This window comes from Ambystoma mexicanum, chromosome 4q (genome assembly GCF_040938575.1).
Source record: "Ambystoma mexicanum isolate Mex_15411 chromosome 4q, UKY_AmexF1_1, whole genome shotgun sequence".
NCBI classification, from domain to species: Eukaryota; Metazoa; Chordata; class Amphibia; order Caudata; family Ambystomatidae; genus Ambystoma; species Ambystoma mexicanum.
Genome location: NC_090928.1, coordinates 681,308,247 through 681,329,674, shown reverse-complemented (window position 1 = coordinate 681,329,674; position 21,428 = coordinate 681,308,247). Strand labels below are relative to the sequence as shown.

The window sequence follows — 21,428 nt, the reverse complement described above, 5'->3', positions numbered from 1 at the left end:
AAAATTGAATGGATTGCATCATCAGATTCCTCACCTTTATTGATATCCTATGTTAAGATGGATTTCTAGAATCTAGCATGATGGATAGATTTTAGGAGGCCACCCTAGTTATAGGGAACAGGGACTCTGAGAGGTTCCCCAAACCCTAATCAAGGTAGCAATGGAGAGCAGTCGAGGCTTATTCTCAGAGTGCGAGTGATGTCACTGGGCCTCAATGAGTCCACACACTATGGCACATAGTAATTCAATTTGGACAGTAAGACAATTTAGACAGTAAGTATAAAAAAATAGTTCTTCATTATAGGCCTTTGGGCACACTGAAAAATTAATCGAACAGGTAGTATTACAAAAAGCTCTGATATGATTATATATACATTCACCATAGGTTCATGAAAGCATTAAAGTGACATTCAGCAAGCAAGTAAGTAGATTACATGCAATACATTGTTGAACCAGGTCACAAGTTGGTTTCCTAACTTAAGCAGTCCAAACCCTAAGAAGAATGGGGCCATGCGCCCAAAAGTCATAGGAGCCACAATGTTTCTCCCCGAAAGGGAGTCTCTGCAGGTAAGTTACAGTACACTTGTGTTGGTGATAGTTCAAAATGTTCTTCAACAATTTTACTAAAGGTAAGTAAATGTTTTCTTGTATTTCAGGTTACTCCACCCAGGTTGAGGTGAGTGAAATGAAATGTGTTGGGGAGAATTCTCAGAAATGTGCTAATTCCCTCCGCCTTAGTGACCCCCAGCAACTTTGCTGGATTTTGAGGACTTGATTTCTTTAACCTGGAGAGGGTGAGACCCTTTTTCCCCACTCATGTATTTTAATGTGATTTCTGAACTGTGGGTTTCTTCTGTTTATGGAGTCTGACAAACTCCATAGGCATTATCTTTTACATTGTGTCACACAGCACCTTCAGTGCAGTGACACAGGGAAACCTTTTAGACTTCCCAAAGGTTTAAATACCTTCTCTGGGATAAACTACTGTTTCCCAGAGCAGTAAAGTGAAATGGACTTTACTTACATTTGTAACTTTCTAGACCCAGCACACACGATCTTACAATAGGGGGCTGGAGGGATTACCTAGTATCCCCTTTGTCTAGCTTCTCATGTAACATTTTAATGTTACCCTTTTCTCACTGAATGGCTGGTGGCAGTGGTTTCGTTTTAACTACCATGGTGTGCATTTACCGTGGGCTGCGTTTGCAGCTGCAGTAAAGCACCCAAGGGTGCCATTTTTGTCAAAATGGCACAGTCTTCTTTTTTCGCCATTTCTTTGTGGAAAGGTCCTTCTTGAGATTTACTCTGCGTGCCAAACCAGGTTTGGTCTCATTGTTCACTTTGCCTTTGGCGGGATTCACGAGTGAAGCCTACCTCTGGCCCCAGGGTATCTAGGGTGGGCAAGAAGTGAGGGAGGTGCCCGAAACTCCCTGTGCGTAGTATCCTAGGAGACCCAAAGGCACTCTGTAGTGATTGGCCGGCTCGGACTGTCTGACAAGGACATCCACCATGCAGAAGAACTTGCTGCAACTCCAGGACTGTTGGTTTGCCCGGTGAAGCCCTGCTGCTGTGCTGAAACTCCAAATTCATATCGATGGAGAAGCACCTACAAAGACGACTTCTCCCCTTGAATTGGTTGGACCAATCAACTCCAAAGTAAGCCACCTGGACATCCTTCTCGGAGCTGGTTGAATTTCCACAGAGTGCTGCTGGAAACCTAATAGCCAGGGAGAGGAACACCAGATTGTGTGCATTGCTTTAAGTTGGCCAAGAAGTCCAGGAAGATCGTCCAGACTCCCAGGAAGCATGACTGGCCGAGCCTGAGCCCCCTCATCAGAGTGCGAGACCCCAGAAGCAAGGAAGGTCCATTTCGATAGCCAGAAACTGTGGTGCTGCTATTTGCGGTAGTCGCGAGGAGCTGAAACACTGATGTGCCACTTGTTGGAAAGATTGCCGGTTGCGAGTGGTGACCGTCCCAATGCAGTGCAGGAGTCCCCAGAAGTCCTTCCTCTCGTCCCCACGACTGAGGCCCAGGAACAGAGAGCTCTACAGAGCTGCACAGGAACAGAAGTCATCTGCTGCACTTTTTCTTCAATACAAAGGTACTGTAAAGTCTGAGAGAACTTGCCTCTTATTGTAGAGTTCTCCGCACACAGGCGACGACAGGTGTCTTTCCAGTCCTTCCAGTGAGGGTCACAGAAGCTGCTCCAGGACAGGATCACTTGATGCTGAGACGCTGAAATTCCAAGAGAAGGCAACTTGTGGCAGGTTCTGGTGACTACCGAAGTTCCAGTTATTGAAGGTGGAACCGTGACACTTCTGATGAGTTAGCCCATGACAGCACTGCATTGTAAGATGATGTGTGCAATATTAAAAAGTTGTAAAAGTTAACAGGTATACAGTTTTGCAGTACTGATAGTCTGAAAGACTGATCAGCTTACTCACAACAAATGAGCAAAAGGCCAGAGGAGTGAAGTTGAAGGTGTCCCTTGCCTGTAAACAGTTAGGGCAGGTTCAAATACAAAAACAAAAGCTTTGGGGGTCCAAGCAGTCAGGCGAGTGTCCACATCTGAGTCGACAGCAGCAAGTCTGAACAGCTCGATTTCAGATACTTGGTTGTTGCACAGAGATGCTCAGAAGTGAGACAATAGTAGCAGGCACAAAACAGCCAGAACTGAGAACTGCTGGTTAATGGGGGAGCGCGCAGAAATTTGAGACAGCAGTAGTGAGTATATACAGCTAGGTTGTTGTTTCCCCACTTCTCTCAAGCACTCTCTAGTGCACCCTCTGCTCAGAAAACCATCTGCTGACCCTTCTACCCTTCTATCGCAGCAAACTATTGCCCGATCTCTATCACTCCTTTCCTGTGCAAACTCCTAGAGAAATTAGCTATCCCTCAGCTTACCCCCCACACTGAATCTGTTGGTTGTCTCCATGACCATCAATCTGGCTTTAGAGCATCCAGAGGCACGGAAACTGCTCTTCTGAACACCTGTGAAGACCTGATCCCAAATATCGACTCTAACTCTCCTTTTGTCCTCATTCTTCTCGATCTCTCTTCTGCCTTCGACAAAGTAAATCACAACATCCTGACCCCCCCCATCTCTGTGATACCCTGGGCATCACAGATCTGGGCCTGGCGTGGCTTTTCTCCTTTCTCTCTGACCGATCTTCCCAGGTGGAACTTGGGTCCTTTCTCTTCTCTATCACTCTCTCTCTATTTGTGTGGTGCCACAGGGATCTAACCTATCCCTGTGGTTCTTCAATGTCTACATGGCCCCTCTGGAGCACAGGGTCTCTACCGTCACCTATAACTTTCAGTGTTTAGAGACGGGAAGCCATGGGAGACTCAGGAAGAAGTAAATAACTGTTTTTATGACTATTATAGACACCTCTATAGTGAACCGGGGAAGTAGAGGGGGTGAATATACACGAGGCACTGACAGAGATCAACCTTCCCAGCCTAGTAAAGAGGAAAGTTACCGGCTAGAAGTCCCTATCACATTGGAAGAACTAGAAAGTGTTATAAAAGACCTACAAACTAGTAAAGCCCCAGGTGCGGACAGGCTCCCTGGAGAATTTTACAAAGAATACATGGGTGATATACTTCCACCATTATTAGCAATGCTAAATGTAGCACTAGAAACAGGTAAATTGCCAGGTTCCCTGCGAGAGTCGACAATCATCCCACTTCTCAAACCAAATAAACCAAGTACAGAGTACGGCTCATACAGGCCCCTATCATTATTGAACCAAGACGGGAAGATTCTTACAGCAGTCATGGCCATACGACTTAGACCAGTTATAGGTAAACTCATACACCCAGATCAGACAGGATACGTCCCACATAGGAATATTACTAATAATTTGAGGAGATTACACCATATAATAGATTGCACCCAGGGGGATACTCAGGAGGTGGAGGTGGCAGTGGCGTCGCTGGACGCAGCAAAGGCATTTGACTCGGTCAGTTGGCTGTGGCTGCTGGCGGTCCTGCAGGAATTCGGTATCGGCCCAAAATATATTGAATGGGTGAGGCTGCTGTACAATGAGCCTATAGCAAGAGTCAAAACAGGGTCTACAGTGTCTGATCGATGGCAGTTAAGCAAGGGCACGAGACAGGGCTGCCCATGGTTGCAGATGCTCTTAATGTTAGCGCTGGAGCTGCTAGCGATATACTTACGGCACGAATATGGGGAGGTGTGGGTATAAGCACTCTAGGGGGAGACATCTGATCTCGCACTATGCAGATGACATGCTCTTATACCTACAATACCCAGAAGAGAATTTACAATATGTCCTGGATGTGATGGAACGATATGAGGCACTGTCGGTTATAACTATATAAACCCCCAGAAGTCAAGTCTGTACCCCCTGGGTGGTATGCGGGGAAGCCAATAAACAAGTTTCCGGTTCAGTGGGAAGTAGCAATGTTTCGATACCTTGGGATGAATAGATAGATATATACCACAACCCCAAGTTAGAACATTTACATAACACTGGGAAGGCGGTGAAGAAGTTAGAGAAGAGTATGGTGTTTTGGTCTAGACTACCATAGTCTACGATGGGGCGAGCTGCCTTACTGAAGATGGTGGTGCTACCGTGACTCGGTAGCTTCATATGGCACAATTCAAGATGTAGAGTGGCACTGCGGAAACTTCAGAACCCATATGAGCAGGTATAAGATTGCCCAATGTTGAGGTGTACTTTATAGCTAGTCAGCTGCAATTCATGTCCAAATGGCTATCAGATGGTCAGATACCTTCGACAAGGCTGCAGCGTAACGGAAGCACCCTGTTCTTCTTGAATGAGGTGATATGGTGACCCGATTTGCGCACGACCAGCAGGAATCTACTGCTGCGCCTGTGGAGCAGGATATGGCATAGAGCATGTCGAATGATGGGGAATGCAACACCGTATTCCCCACAAATACCCTTAGTAGCGCTGGAAGGAGTAGACTAACATGTCAGGTTGTGTGTGAGGAGATGGTGGGAACTCATGGGGGTAGCAATAGTGGGAGATATATTAAGAGGGAAGGCCCAGGGAGTTTGTGGAGCTGATGAGTGACACAGAAGTGCACAGAGGTCAACATATTGCGTATTCCCGACTCCGGAAGTACCGCAGGCGGAGGTGGCCAGAGAATGAATGGCCCCTACCACCAGACAAGGTAATCGAGACGTTTTATGATGTATCGGAAGGGGGACATGAAGTCTCACGTACATACGAGCTAGTGGTGTGTAAGGTTGGGTTAGACATGGGACAAACGAGACAGAAGTGGGAGGCAGACCTGGGGGAGCTAATGACGGATGAGAGGTGGAGTAAAGTGATGGGGCGGGGCGGCGGGGTACCACAGGAAGGTGTTGAGAAATGCGAGATTACAACAGATCCGCTGTATATTATCCACAGAGCATACTTGACCCTGAACAAAATAGCCAAATTTAATCAAACAAACGTACAGACATGCCCAAAATTCCGGGGGGGGGGGGTGAATGCAGATCTGGTGTCTATGTTCTGGGCATGCGCAGAGACTGGCAGATTTTGGGGGGGGGGGAGTAGCCCATACACTGGCAAAAGCAGAGATTACCCTAGAGGTGGGATACCCTAAGGCTTGTCTGTTAGGAGGTTTTCCTAGACCTAAAAGAGCCAAACAGGTGAGCAAACTTAAGGACTTGGCATATATACTAGCGAAGCACAGAATAGCGATGGGATGGAAAGCACGAACAAGACCAGCAGTGGAAGTATGGTGGAGGGATTTGATCAAATGGGCCAGTGCAGAATCTGTGGTGTGGCAGGACGCTAGAGGTAGAAATCCGGGACAGGAAGAGGGTGGATTGGAGGCAATTGGTAGCTGTTCTAGCAGCCTCGGAGCAAGGCGCTCAAGACCAGGAAGGGACTTCTATATGAATGACACAAGAGTGTGTCCGCAATTCAGTCTTTATGCGTTGCTAACTATCTCTGCATCAATGCCAGTAAGACAGAGATTGTCCTCATTGGGACCCCTACGCCCGCTTTCCCAATTTCCCACTGGCCGGCCTCCCTTGACCCTGCAACCTCACCTGCTAGTTAGACTAGTTGGGGGTCATTTTCGACTCCACTCTCCTTATCTTCTCAAATCTCGGACATCACCATAAAGGTCCCACTACCAGTTGCACCTCCCCAGAGGTATTATACCTTTGCTCACCTTCCCCCCCAAAGGCTCACCGTCTACGGAGCCCTGGTTCTCTCTAGGCTGGACTACTGCAACAGCCTCTTTCTCAATCTTCCTACTTCTTCTCTCCTCCTGCGACAACTCATCCAGAACAGAACCACAAGACTTATCCTTGGCCTCAAGCCCAGGGACCGCATCTTTCTGGTGCTGAAATCCCTCCACTGGCACACCGTGGCTGCTAGGATCAAGTTCAAGACCCTTTTCATTATCCACAATGCTTTCTGGGGTAGGGGCCTGCACTATCTACATTGCTCTCTTCCTAAATACTCTCCTCTTAGAGCTCTATGCTCGGCTTCCTCCAACTCTTTTCATGTGAGCCATTTTTCCAAGCAGAGATTTGGGGGTAGATCTTTATCCTCTGCAGGTGCCTCCCTCTGCAACATCCTCCCTGCCTCTCTGCCTTGAGCTGGAACTCCTTAAGTTCGGCAAACTCCTCAAGACCTTCCTCTTCTCTTCCTCTTTCTCTCTCCTTCTCCCTTGCTCCTCCTCTCTTTCTCGCCAGCCTCACACCTCCATCTCCCCACTTACTCTGTTCAGTTTTTGCTGACTGGTCCAGAGCCTCACAGGTGCCAGTCTCTGCACTTGCCTCCGGGCCTCTGCACTATGCTCAGCACTACTGCACTTTCAGCATTTGTTCCATGAGAGGGGTAACCTCTCTGCACTTAATCCGGGCCTGCTGGACTGGGCGCACTTGTTCCCTCTCCCTCTCCATCGCACTTCCGTCTGTACACTTGCATGACCTTAATTTACCAGGCCTAGTAAGTTCTGTCTTGTCTCACCTCCCTAATCTGTTTGCGCCTGGTACACTTCATGCACTTGCACTAGCAGAAATGCTGTCAGGCCTAGTATGCTAGTTACTTTTTTGTTAGATCATAAGGAAACTTCAAGGCCTAAAAATGACTACTGTATTCCCTTGCTCCCTTCCCGCCTTGAAGCGATTTGAAGCACTTCACTTGTGTATAAGCACTGTACAAATAAACAATTACAATTGTTGAGTAGGATCACAAGAGTGGCATGATCTTAACAGGGATAGGACTGTGATGCTGGAAATGCATCGGAGGGGCAGGGCCTCCGTATCCTTGTCCTTTACTGCTTGTTATCGTGTGTTCTGTCGTGTTTTCCGCGCAGGAGTCCATGTGGGACTCCTGGCGGTGCAGCTCTCTCTCTTTTGGTTTGGTGAACGGACCCGTGGGATACCCTTATGGCACCCATGGGTGGGGGGGTGCAAACCTGTGCCCCTAGTGTATGTCTTTGGGCACCTGTGGGAGGCCCGCAGAGCAGGGTATGGGCTGGTGGCAGCTCCATGCTGAATTTGACAGGTGCACGGAGTATCCTCCATTTTGGGATACCCCGGCCCTGCCATTGGGATCAGTTGATTCCGGATGGAAAACAAAATGGCCCCTGTGGCCTCTTGCTTTCTATTACCCATTACCTTGTTTTCCCAAAGTCCTGGGAAGCCCTGACTCTGTCCCTTCCCCCTGACTGGCTGTTGGATGGAAGTGCCATATATGGTGTTGTTGTGAAGGCCCGGCCAGACTAGCTGGAGCCTTCTCGGTGATGCATGTTGTGGGTACCTCCTGTAGGTGGGACCTGGGTGAATAGTGTGTGACGAATATGTTGTGGATGTCTAGTATCTGGTGGTTGACACAATGACTGAGACAGCCCTGCCCGAAACCGGTATGAATGCAGTTTGGAGTGTTGAATGGCTCGGTACTTGTCCCAATACACATAACTTGTTGTGAGTGTCTGGAGAGAAGTGAATGGCCTGAATACCTCGTGTGCCTGATTGGCTGCCTGCCTGCATGAATGCCCTTAGTCGTGATTGGATGCTTGAGTGTGATCCAGCGGAATGAATGGGAGATCAACAGTATATCTGGAGACCTCTTACTGCTAGGAATCGTGTTCAGAAGCTGAAGTCCACTACGACGAGTAACTGAAGCTTGACCCTGAATCCCCGCTGGACGAGAAGAAGTGCTGTTGCTCTCCTTCACAATCTGAAAGCTGCTGTGTCTCCAAGGACTGACCCAGAGAGGACCTGGTAAGGCGCCCTCTTCCCGAGCTACGAGGGACCATCGTGCACCAGCTGATCTTTGCCAAAGCTCCCTGATACAGACCTTCGACAGGCTGCCGACCCGAGACGGGGACTGCTGCGGAATCTCAAAGAGAAGCACCCGGACTGTTGTCCGCCACTGTCGACGACCGCCGCTGCCGACCGGAGCCGCCGTGCTCCCGTTTGCCTAAGAACTTCCTTTGATCATCGGACGCTCTCATCTGCATCGTCGCCCGCTTTATCCCACTGGAGAAGACCCGACCGTCGACGCACCGAGGAGCATCCGCTGGTGGGTTTCCCGCCACCTAAGGACCGCAGAGACGCCGACGACTCGACGCCCTTGCTGTGCCACAGTTCTTCACCATCTCTTTGCGGTCCAGAACTATCAACACTGAGGTGCCCAGCACGCCTCTTCCTTGCAGGACGCCAACGCTCTGTCGTCGACGAGCACCGCTAGGAACGAAGCTGCCACTTCACGGCCGTAGTTCAACCTGTTCGCCGTCGGACGTTCAACGGCCCGTGACTCCTGCCTTAAAGGGAGGGCACTCAAGAAGGGCCGTCGATTCCCCAACACCGAACGCCAAGTTCCTCGACGCCTCCCGACGATCTGTGGCTCCTGCTTTAAAGGGAGTCACTCAAGAAGGATCGGTCGACGCCTCTTCGGAGAACTCTACTCCACTAGGTACATTGGGTGGGTAAAACCTTAATAGGAGGAAATAAGACTATTGAACATAACATGGACTGGGCTTGTGCTATATATCTTTATTTACAGGTTGCCCAGGTGGGGGGGGGATCTCCACACAGAACTGTGCCTATTGGTAGGGGTCAGCATTCTGCCTATTGTTTCAACCATCTTACGTTCCTGCCTATCTCTATGGCTGGTTTCCTCGTTATTGATCTGTGTGACATTTTAACCATACAGTTGATGCACTTTAATGAGATTTGATAACATTGGTGGTACCACTTTAGAATTGTATATATTTATCATTATTGACTTCCGAGTACAAAGTGCGTTATTGTGATCGTGTACATACCTTTGAATATTAATTATATAAAGACTGTGTTTTCAGTAATACAGTGTGTGGACATTCCTTTGTGGGGGTTCGGGGACTACACTGTACTTAAGAACCAGCCTGCATCACCTCCTGGGAAGCTAGGCCTTGATTGCTCGACTACGTTACCAATAATAGAGAATCTTGGCTGGGGTCCTCTGTGCCTCTTCTCTACCATATAGAGAGCGGAAGTACAGACACCCCCTACCAGTCTTTACAAGGACACAGGAGAAAGACACCTAAAATGGGGACACAACAATAAATGCGGACACACCTAGGCCCGGGACAACTGGACAGAGTGAGACACCCAATTAGAGGATACAACAGTAAATGCACACATACCTAGGCCGATGATACCCGCATGATACCTGGATAAAGGGAGAGATTGCCAAATCTGGGACTCGAGAATAGATGCAGTGACACCTAGGTTTGAAACACAGCAGCCAGTTATAAAAACATTAATACCTGGGGTACCTAGGTAATGGAGAAAAATGAACTTTGGACCCAGCAATGTATCAGTGACGCCTAGGTCTGAATCCCAGCAGTCTGTGATAAAACGCTCCTCAAGTTTGGGGTACCTAGATAAAAGGAAACACTCCCAAACTTGGGACCCAACAATGAATGCAGTGATACTGAGGTTTGAATCACAACATTCAGTGATAAAACGCTTAAAATTTGGGGTACCTAGATCAAAGGAGAATTTGGGCTTTAACAGTAAATGCAGCTGCACATAGATTAGGGACTAGTTAGCGAAGAACGCCCAGCTTGACAGTTAGGCAGCTGGAAAGGACGTCTAAATTTGAGAGTCAGCTGTCAATGGAGAGACATCTTACTTTACCATACAGTAATGATAGAGAAACTAATACATTGGGTGAGTAAGGTGGGTGTGCTTAGGGTTATAAGGGTGGTAGGGCTTTGCTGGAATACATCGATTCCTGTACTTCTCACCCAGACCACACTTACCCTTTAGTTACTGCTGGTTGATGGCAGCAGGCTTCATAAGCAAGCCCGTTGCCTTGGGGCCCTTGGACAACGGGGCTGCCCGTGCAGAAGGGCTGCCCTGAGAGAATATCCTAAATGGGCCAATGGTCCAATCAGGGGAGAGGGCGTTTCGAGAGGCGGGAAAATAGGGAAATGGAGAGAGGTTCAGCAAACACTGCGCTTACACCAGACAAATAAAGCGAAATTCAAGTAAAATAGCACAGGAATCGGACAAGAGGAAATGGATGCCTCACCTCAGCACCATGGACCCAAAAGTGGCATATGAGAGGCGGCATACGCAGGCCTAGGTCGTCTTCGAGCTGGAGATGGATTAGCCAATCAGGGGAGGGGGGTGGTCGAGGGGTGGGAAAACGGAAATGGAGAGAGGCACAACAAACACTGCCACAGCGCTTACACCAGGCAAATAAGGCAGCGTTCAAGCAAAATAGCACAGGGGAACTGGACAAGGGGAAAAGGATGCCTCACCTCAGCACCAGGGACCCAAAAGTCTCAAAATTTTGACCAATGTTTGCCACAAAGTTTTATGTAAAATCCCTTTTGGGCAGAAAAGAGGCTCCAATATTATTCCGAAAAATATTTGTATTCCTAACCATTTTTCTACCAATGTAACAGGCCTCACGTGCTTTGAAATGAACTATTTGCCACTACATGCAAAAATAATTATTAGGTGGAAACCCCCCAAAGCACCAATGAAGTGATCTTTAAAGCTTACCATGTAATGACGACCAGTATGACTCCATATTTATTTAATCATATTTCTCCATTAAGTTTGCAACATTTAAAAATGTGAATCATATTTCATAAAATTCACATCGAACAAATCCAAAATATAAAAGCAGCTTAACATATTCAACAAGCTATATATAAAAGGCTATATATATAAATACAGTTAATTATATAAAAACACAAAGCTTTGTAAGTGATAGGCTCCCAAAAATACTGTTAATTTTCCCAATGGAGTCAATAAAAACGCATCCCAGGAGGGAATGAGACCAAGACCAAGTGCTGGTGGTATCAAAGGCTTAATCTAAAATAGGGCAAGCAGAATCTACTCTGCTCAAGCCGAGAGCACTCTGCAGAAAACATGTTACAATTCATTTTTACACAGGAAAATCGTCATCAAGCTGAGGGAAGGCCTAAGGAGCACATGAACAGTTGGGATTGGTCACTAAGAGTGGTCACTTATAGGTGCCATAGGGTCAGAGGCACTTGGTTGGCTTGAGGGCACGTGGTGAGACGATGACGTATCCTGGATCAATCGGTTCAGCTGGGCTCATCAAGTTGGTATGTAGGATTGGCAACTTGTTATGTTTCTTTTGTTAAATAACCATTTGACATTCTCCCTTGCGGCCACACATTTCCATTCATTCACTACCATAATCTGTTTGGCTGGTGAGCTCAAAGATTTGTAATTTAAACACTTATGAAAAGTTCAAAGGTATGTTATTTACTACTGGCCATAGGTTAAACTTCATTCATTAACTACTGTGTTTGACCTGTTTAGACAATTTAGGATATACTGACTAAGGGGTAGAACTCATGGGGTCATTGTACATTTCATTGTGGGGGTTTTAGTGATCAGATGTCCAAACATCATTAAATGTCTGCTAACCTATCTTGACACCATGAGGGGTAGAGGAGAATCGAATCCTCTTCGCGGTATGGTTCCTTATTGCACAAAGAAACGGGGCCTTCAAAACATAATTTTACATGCAGGCTTTTGCACGTGGCTTACTATATTGCATTCAGTTCATACTGGTTTAGAATATACTATATTTCTGCCTGGCTAAACACTCATAAAAAAGAACTCATCAAGAAATTAAAACGTGTACTCGAATCAATGTTGATCTTTCATTTAAAAGCAGTTCATGGCTCGAGGTCTGTGGGTGCAGCCTTAACAGAGATTGTGGTTTGTCGAGAGTGATTAGCTGCTGTATTATGTTTACACGATATTGTACATATATTTACATTTAAACTTATGAGAATGAGGTAGCTTAGTGCTGGCGTGTACATTGTAATACTGGTTATGCATTATGTTGTTGCAATCTATTTCTATGAGCATTTTTGTACCATATGCTATTATACATCACACGTTCAGAATTGAGCTAAACATAAGAACTTCTAGTTACATATGTTATAATCACTCGCATACACATTGCCCCATTATTAGGTTTACATTATCTTGCATGCAAAAAGGCAAGTTGGCTCTGTCCTCACTGAGACGTGAATGATCAAACGGACTCAACGTCACTCCTAACTGTTGACTCTGTCCTAAGGGGTATGGGGACTATGTTCTTTGTGGCCAGGGTCTGTTGGGTGTGGGGGCAGGTTTATAGAGACGGATGGCTTTTGCTCTGGCCCCTGCTCAGGGCTGTATCTGGGTCAATGAAGTGAGACGGAAGACAAGAAGATACAGTGTGAATTTTGTTGCATTCTCGCAGCCAGTCTTCTTATGGGAACCGAACAACTGCAGAGACGGTGAAGGGTAGGAGGTGGGGAGAGGAACTTGCTTGCTGTGCGTGCCTGACTGGGAGAGCTGCAGGCCTGCATTGAAACTTCACGGCTGTCTCATCATTACAAAATGGAGTTGGTAGCTTACAAAATGGAGTATTATTTAACTCTGGTCTTACCCTGTCATAAGGGGGTGACACAAGGGGGAGGGGGAGTGTCACAGTTCCTAGGGGTATTCCCGCACGAGTGCTCTGTGGCCGGGGCCCTGAACCCAGAACAGCCACGACTGGGCCTACCCAGGAAGTCTAGGAATAGCGGAGGAGGGTTCAAAATGCCCCCTCCTTCCACTCCGCTTCCATGCATGTCCACGCCTACGCAAAACAGAGAAACAATGATAAATGAACAGAAAATAAACCAAATCTTCATCAACTCACATTTTGCAGGCACACTTTGTGCTTCCTCCTGCACACCTTAATTTATTTAGGGGTTTGTCAATTTAAATGAACCACCTTATATACCACCAGGCACTTGTGCAATCTGAATACCCCAAGCTTGAAATAAAAATGTAAAAGGCGCTTTAATCCTTCATTTATGCCCTTTCATCTGTCTTCTTAAAATGACCCAAGCAACGGTATTGAAAAGAGTAGGCTCAAATAAAAATGCAAATACCTCCTCATATCTACATTAATTTAAAATCTAGCTAAAAGGTTTCACCCTTTTCCCGAACACCATTGTTTTTTTAAAATCATATTTATTTTCAAAATAGTAATTTGTGCATAGCAGGCCCTGTTGGTGAACTGCCGGGGTTAACTTTCCTAAGAGAAGTACTGGAGCCAAAGTCTGAAGGGACTAAATTTGGGCCAACTGACATCCCTGCTTTTCACCTTTATTGGTGGGGAAAACTATGTATAATTCCCACGATTGTGTATATCGGACACACTGAAATGTCTCTGTATCACAGTTGGATAAGATTTAATAAACCATTAGGGTCCCCAATAACATGTAAATTACACTGCAATATGTTTCTATCAATCAAATGAAATGCTTTCTCCAAATCTGAAAAACCCCACAAATAATCTCCTTCCCTTAACCTTACTGTATTTCTCCATAATGGTGCTGAGAGTGAAGCAGTGGTCCACTCTAACAAGCCCTCCCTTGATAGCCGCTTGGGAGGGCTTTAAGATATTGTACTTTGAGTCCTCTTATTGTCCGTTTCCTTGTGAAAAGTTGAAAAGCTTCACAGCACGCTCCTGGAGATCTTTCGGATGCATGTAATGGCACAACCTCCAATCCTTGGGGTCAAGTTTCTCCCGCAAACAGTGTAAGCATATCCTGTGGCTTTTGGAGTCAGAGATCTGTCCTCTGTTTTCCGCTCAGGACGTGAAGCTAGAGGCCTTTGCGGGATTCGGCATCGCGCATATCTTCGAAGTAGCGTTGTTCCTGAAGTGTAGAGGGGAAAAGGTACTGAGATCACAAGGTGCAGTGCTTCGATGTATATGTGCTAAATATCCTATCCAGTGCGAGCACGTAGAAACGTTGAGCGTAGCCACGCTGCGCCCCTGGGTAGCAGAAAAGTGTCTATAGACCAGCTACACTGGGAGATATCATAGATGAGGAGTCCATGGATGGATGGATGGATGGATGGAAGGAATCAGTTAGAAATAAAAGGAAAATCCACCTTGACGGGGCCAGTTCAAGGTGGATTGTCGGGCAACTGCACTGCCAACTTGTGATTGCCAGGGCTGTCACCAGTTGGCAACAGCCCTACCAATTCAAGCACCAACAAAGCTGACGGAGCAGGTCGTAATTTCTGATGTCACTCTTTCTAGAGACATAGTAAGAGTGCTCTTGGGGTCCAAACAAAGAAACTGCCAAGGTTTTAGACAGATAAGTTGGTAGTAGAACACTGAAGAATCAATCTCCTGTGAAAAATTAGTCTCACTCCAACATGCTAAGGAATGATGGTCTAATTTTCACCTTTCCCTCAGAGAGGACAGGAGGCTTGAAGGAAAGGGCCTTGAGCTCACTCTTCTGCTGCTTGGAAGCAATGATGCAGGAAAATCACATAAAGCGTGAGCTAATGCAGAGGTCATGAATGCACAGCGCTCAAATGAACCAGCCATTATAAACGTCAAATGTTTCAAACCCTCTCAAAAACTACACAGCTGTGGGAATAGGAAAGAGACGGAGCCATGTGGCAGTCAACTTAGACTGGAACAGTTGGCTAGTAACCATTAACAATGCCAATTTGGAGACCATTTAACAAAGAAAACCTAACGTTAGGCGATGAGAAGGTTGGAGAAGTCAAAGGATCTGGACCCTTGTCATAGCACCAACCATAGAACCTGCACCACCTGCAGGTATAGACTGATTTATTAGCTGACCTCCTCTGGTTCAGATGGAGGTCCCAACCTTCCAACTAAGAAAGCAGGTCGAGTCTCTCTGAGACTCTAGTGGTACCAATTCCTCTCGACCCAGTCCTTAACGATCAGGATGAGGGGGGGTAACCCAATCCACCTGACTACTTTGGTTTCAGGCTTCCCTATCTCGCAAAAGATAGTCTTCCTGTGATTTATTTTTTTTCTCTGCCTCACACTTCCAAGGCAGAGGAGTGATTCCATGAGCTGGACCAAGTGTGAGGGCTCATCTACTACATCTCTCTTACTTAAGGACATCCAGTAAGGGGACCAGCATTTTTTGTGTTATGCTGATGCCCGTGCTGGCAAGGCTGTGACAAAACTGACGATGCCAAGGTGGATGCTTCTCTGCATCTCGGAATGCTATGATCTGGCTGCGCAAAGTATGTGTACTTTGGGACTCATTCAATCAGAGGGCTGCCCCCCAGTTTTGGACATTGTCTAGGTGGCTACATGGGCCTCACACACGTTTGAACATTACTGTTTCAGTCAGAGCGGAAGGCTAGCTTTGGTAGAGTGGGCCTCCAGTATTTTCTGGTATAGGTGGCATTTTCTCTCTTTCGCCCTCCAGGTCTATGTACTGCTATAAGTCTGTCATAGATGAGGAATCTGTTAGGACAACGGAATCCATTAGAAGAACACATTTCTTGCCTCTGGCAATGTTCTGTCTGTTGGATGTTCGTCCCACAGATTCTTCATCAACCTCCCAGCCTTGTCCCACTTGGCAGATAGCTAATACACTTCATCAGTTCTGCAGTCCCTCAGCATCAGGCTGCTAGGGGAAAGGGTGTAACTAAGGGCATGGGGCGCAGCACCATAGTTCATATTGGCACTCAAGTCCTATCCGGCACGTGACTGTGTTGAGCAGAGCTGTGCTGCGCTACCTGGTGACAGAAATATTTCCACAGGTCATTTGCACTACGAAGAGGAATTCGTGGGAGGAACATCCATCAGAAAGACCATTACTAGAGATAAGTAATTTGTTCTTTTAAAAGTTATGATCTGTACAGTAACGATGTGCCTGCAGACCTTTGTGTTCGGTCAACCAGAGGCCTTGAAACACTTGTGTATAGGCACGTTATAAATGCCATATCATATCATACATCTGCCTTACAGAGTGGTGGTGCCTGTTGTGGACATTTGTTAGGCGGCTGCGTGGCTATCAATGCACATTCTTGTCAAGCATTGTTGCCTGTTTAGGAGTGCAGGGCTAGAGAGGTTCCTGGTGAAGGAGAAAGTTCCTTGCTCGGCTCCGACTTTCAGGTTCTTTACTACTTTGGACGTCTTTATAAAAGGAGGACTCTGAGAGGATGGACTCTGATAGAAGAACAAATTACTTTCGGGCATGTTCTTTCTGGTTCATTAGTTCTTCATATTCGGATTCCTCATTGGCTGCCCAACTACCCCTCTGCTGGAATGCTTGTAACCGATTGCAGTTCTGTGGTTCCTCAGCCTCTCGGTGCAGGGGAAAATTGGCTGAACTGAGGTCATTGGTCACAGCCGGCTCTTCACATAGCGCCAATGACATCCCCATCTGAACTCATGGGCCCTAGTCAAAGTGCACGCCCTGGTGGCTGAAAACATTCAGAAGCTAAACATGAGCCTGGAATATATTTCTAAAATGAGTAATCTGAAAGACTAATTCAGCCGCAAAATTGAATAAGCATGTGTTTTTGGGACCTTGGTGAACTCACAGTTGAACTATGTGAAAGCTGTTTATATTGGTCCACCACCAGTGTCATCTTGTTCGACTGCAGTCTGTGCAGACTCCACCAGTTTACTTGATTTTCCAAGTCTCCAAGTTCCATTGAGTAACATCTCTGACAGTCCTTTCCCTGGCTGCCAGAGACGTGTCAGTCCATAAACATGAAGGCTTTAACGGAATGCTCAGTGAAGTTGGTGTTAGTACGGCCCCCCATGAAGTTGCCAGCCCAGCCGAGCACTAAGTGTTCAGTGGCCACACTAACAGCAAATTCTGTAGAAGGGTGTGAGGGAAGGAAGGGTTCATTAATGTTAACATATCCCACTTTCGTAGTGAGTCCCATCACTCCTCTTCTTCCTCTTCCCACAAGAAAAAGAAGTGTCAGTGTTAGAAAAGATGTTCTTTTAGTTGATTTCCTCCCATAGACTTTTGTCAGATAACCTTTCTTTTTTATTTGGCAAGTAAAGCCTTCTATTGGACTCCTTCCTTCACGGATTACTCATCTATGACATTGAATTCATTTTAAGGGCCTATATTTGCTAGCAAAGCTTTCTCTTTTTGCACCTTTGCCTCCATTGTTCCTATGGACCCCCATACCTTTTGCTCTGTTTCTGAACCTGATTTTACTTTTTGAAGGGAAGTAAAACCTTCAGCTTCCCTTCACTTGCCTTTGGCTCATTGTTATGGGGAAACTGATGTCCTTCAGACTATTAGTACTGGGAAACGGTTCCCCTTTTGAATTCTTGTACTTTTTACATTGCATGCAGCACCTTACATTGTAGTGCAATGGGGATACTTTTGTTTCACCATAGCTTTTTAGACTTGGGATTCGTGGTTACTTGTATATGTGCCTAAAGACAAGCTGACGGCAGCAGATACAATTGTTCCATTTTGTGCATTGTTTTTAATGTCCATATTCGCGTTTACCGCATATGTCTACTAAATATGGCTTGTGCCCTAAAATGTCCATGCCACAAGATTTTTGCTTGCTGATTTGTCCATATTGTTAGGCCTTCTTTCTGTCTTTCCAGGTCAGGAAATCCCTTATAAAGTCATTAACCTGCCCGGGAAAGCTTCTGCTTTCGCATGCTAGTGATGCCTTTGTGTGCTGGTCCAGGAAGGGGGTGGGGACTGACTGTTCCCACTCCACATTCTTGGTGCCACAGAGTCTAGGTGTGGGACAAATGTGGTACCAGTAGTTGCCCCTGATTGGACAACTACTGGCTGTTTAAATGATGTTTATCCTTACCATTGTGGGGGGGTTTGGACTTACTTCCCGCTCAGATTTTGTGCAAGAGTAGGACCTCTGCAGCCATTTCTTTAGATCATCATTGGAGCCAAGAATCCCTCGGAGAACCACAGCCTGCTGAATATCCCTCCTGGATCCGTCCCAGTGAAGCCCTGTGTGATCTCCGAAGACCCTGAGAGCTGCTTCAGCCCTTGGATTAGTGAGACCAACTAGTCTCAATGCCTTCGCGCCTTTGTCCAACCTGTGAAGTGTCCTGAGGAGGTCTACATTGGCGTCTCTTGCGTTTCTTAATCGCCAGACGAAGTATCCTCGAAGCCGCAACTCCTGGGAAACACTCACCACAACCAGATGGAAGATTGAGCCCCCAGACGATCTACAATGGCATCTGGGAAAATTTGAGTCGGGAGGGGGAGTAAGCATGGTGTATCTACCTCCCATTCCCCAGCTGTCGTCCTCTCACCATTTGGTCTCCGAACCTGTAGTTACTTGAAATATAAGAAAACATTTATTTACCTTCAGTACAATTGTTCAAGACCATTTTGAACTATCACCAACACAAGTGAACTGTAACTTGCCTGTAGAGAATCCCTTCAGGGGAGAAACGTTGTCTCTTGTCACTTTTGGGCACAAGGCCCCATTCTCCTTAGGGTTTGGACTGCTTAAGTAAGGAAATTAACTTGTGTCCTTGTTACATCTTTTATTGCATTTAATCTTCTTACCCGCTTGCTGAGTAAGTCATTTTAATGCATTTATGAACCTATGGTGAATGTATATATTTGTATCATAGAGTATTGTGCGATAATACTACCTGTTAGATACATTTTTCAGTGTGTCCAAAGGCCCATCATAAATAACCGTATGTTTTCTACTTGCTGTCTAAATTGAATTATTGGGTGCTGTAATGTGTGGACTCATTGAGGGCCCTCGACCCCACTCATACTCTCCTGCAAGTAAGCCTTGACTGCTCTTCGCTGCTACCTTGATTGAGTTTTGGCAAACCTCTGAGTCCCTGTTCACTATAACTAAGGTGGCCTCTTAAAATCTGTCTACAAGCTCAGATTCTGGAAATACATCTTAACACGTAATCTTCAAATTCTTTCCTGGTATTGCCCTACAATATTAAATGAGAATATATCCCACAAAAACTCTGATCGTACAAGGGCCAATTGCTTCTTATTGCAATCTAAAGACCAGAGGAGGTAGATTGTTCTCAGTTTAAGGACCATACCTGTGGAGCTCTTCCAATCTAATTCTGCAGACATGACTTCCTTGCTGTGCTTTTGTGAGGTTCTTAAAACGCACCTCTTTTTTGCCTATTTCCTTATTTTCTATTTTTGTCTGCTTTTACATAAGTTCATTATTTATGACACCTGAATGCAGTTTAGTCTGTTTTATATTCCATGTTATGAATTCATAAACAAAATCTTTGAGAATTAACTATACCAAAGGTAAGTAATTTATTTTTAAAGAATGTTGGCGTTGTTTCACATGACATACCACTTTAATAGATAACAGAATTTTTTCTAGGAAAGTAGTTTAAGTGATCAAGTGTACTCACAAATGTAAATAATGATTGAGGAACCTTTCTGGTGTGGGTTTCCCAAGGGTTTGACCTCAGCGCCCTGTTTGTTTTAGTAAAACGTTCACTGATTTTCGGGGTGGTCACAAAAGACTGTAACAACGGAGTTCTTGTTCCTCTACTCCATTTTGGTTGAGAAGCAATAAAGTGTTTTGGGTTACTGTTTTTCTTCTGCGCCCTTATGGATAGAAAAAATATGTATACCAAACGTTTTTCTTGATTTTATAATTCATAGATATCTTTTATTCAAACATAATGTTATGTTTGTTGAATTGCCCTCTATGATAACACGTGTTTCGGCGAAACCATCGCATTTTTCAAATCGGGGCTAATGTTTTAATTTGGATATTCATAATATTTGAAACGTTCATTACTGTGGACTCAAATATTATGAATATCCAAATTAAAACATTAGCCCTGATTTGAAAAAGGCGATGGTTTCGCCGAAACAGGTGTTATCATAGAGGGCAATTCAACAAACATAACATTATGTTTGAATAAAAGATATCTATGAATTATAAAATCAAGAAAAACGTTTGGTATACATATTTTTTCTATCCATAAGGGTGCAGAAGAAAAACAGTAACCCAAAACACTTTATTGCTACTCACAAATGTATGTTTTTTTGTTTGTATGTTTTTAAAGGGGTATATTCTATTAAAAATAAACAGAATTAAACAGAATTATTTTGTGCACTCTTCTAAATCTATTGCTTGTCTTTCATGTGCAGGATGGAGTGTGGGATGGCAATCTGTCAACATATTTTGACATGAACTTGTTTTTAGACACCATTCTCAAAACTGTTCTGGAAAATGCTGGAAGGCGAAGGATTTTGTTCTCTTCGTTTGATGCAGATATATGTACAATGTAAGTTCACTTAAATTCTAAATTTGCAAAACATGTTGGACACCAAATGTGAAGCATCATCTGCTATAGGGGAAATTTGCATTTTAATAACCCCAAAAATTAAAATGTCTCCTCCCGCTTGCCTGATCTCCATGTGACCATTTCTTATGTTGCCAGAGTAGCTGAGGCACCAGAGGAGACGGACACATTTAAAAATACTGTGGCCGGTGCAGTTATGTTGAGCAGCGAGGTGATGTTTCTTCCAATGATCTCCCCTAGCAAACCACTCTGGCATCACCTGAGCACATGTCATGCCGTAATGTCTGGCATGCTGCAAGTAATGTCTGGTACCTGTGAATCCTGGTATCTGAGCGGCCATTTTCACTACACATTTAAAGTGATTTGTTTGTTACCAGAAAGTTAGTAAATGTAAGGACACATGGGATGCTTTGTTTTAGTGCACTAGAATTGGCTTTTAAAAAGTCATTCATTATATATAATGTACTTTTCTATGTGTGAAGACATCATGAAGCAAGACACAGACAACAGATTCAAAGTTCAAACAAAATGTGTTTATTCACTTAAATGTCAGGATGGTGCAAGGCCTAACTTGCCCTATGCTAAGGCGAGATTTCCCAACCTAAAGAGCAAGGCCTAACTTGCCATATGCTAAGGTGGGATTTCCCTACATAAAGAACATAAGGATAGTCTGAGTCAGTAAATTCAACTTAAACCTGTGTCCAAAACCCTTACTTGCCCTCACAACTAAAGCTAATCAATGTGTAGCGATGTCAGCAACAAACGAAATAGTCTTCCAAATAAAGTTCTGAGCTTCTTCCAGATCTAGGTTTACTTTCCAGCTCCTCTTTCCC

General features: G+C 45.3%; 1 protein-coding gene across 2 annotated transcripts in view; it reads left to right on the top strand.

Moving 5' to 3' along the window:
- GPCPD1 (glycerophosphocholine phosphodiesterase 1) overlaps nt 1-21,428 on the top strand; it is a 1,217,556-nt gene that overhangs the window by 979,138 nt on the left and 216,990 nt on the right. For both annotated transcript variants that reach the window (XM_069608267.1, XM_069608268.1), the window contains one exon: nt 20,441-20,577. In XM_069608267.1, coding sequence (XP_069464368.1) covers nt 20,441-20,577 — 137 coding nt within the window. The remainder of the gene's footprint in view (nt 1-20,440; nt 20,578-21,428) is intronic.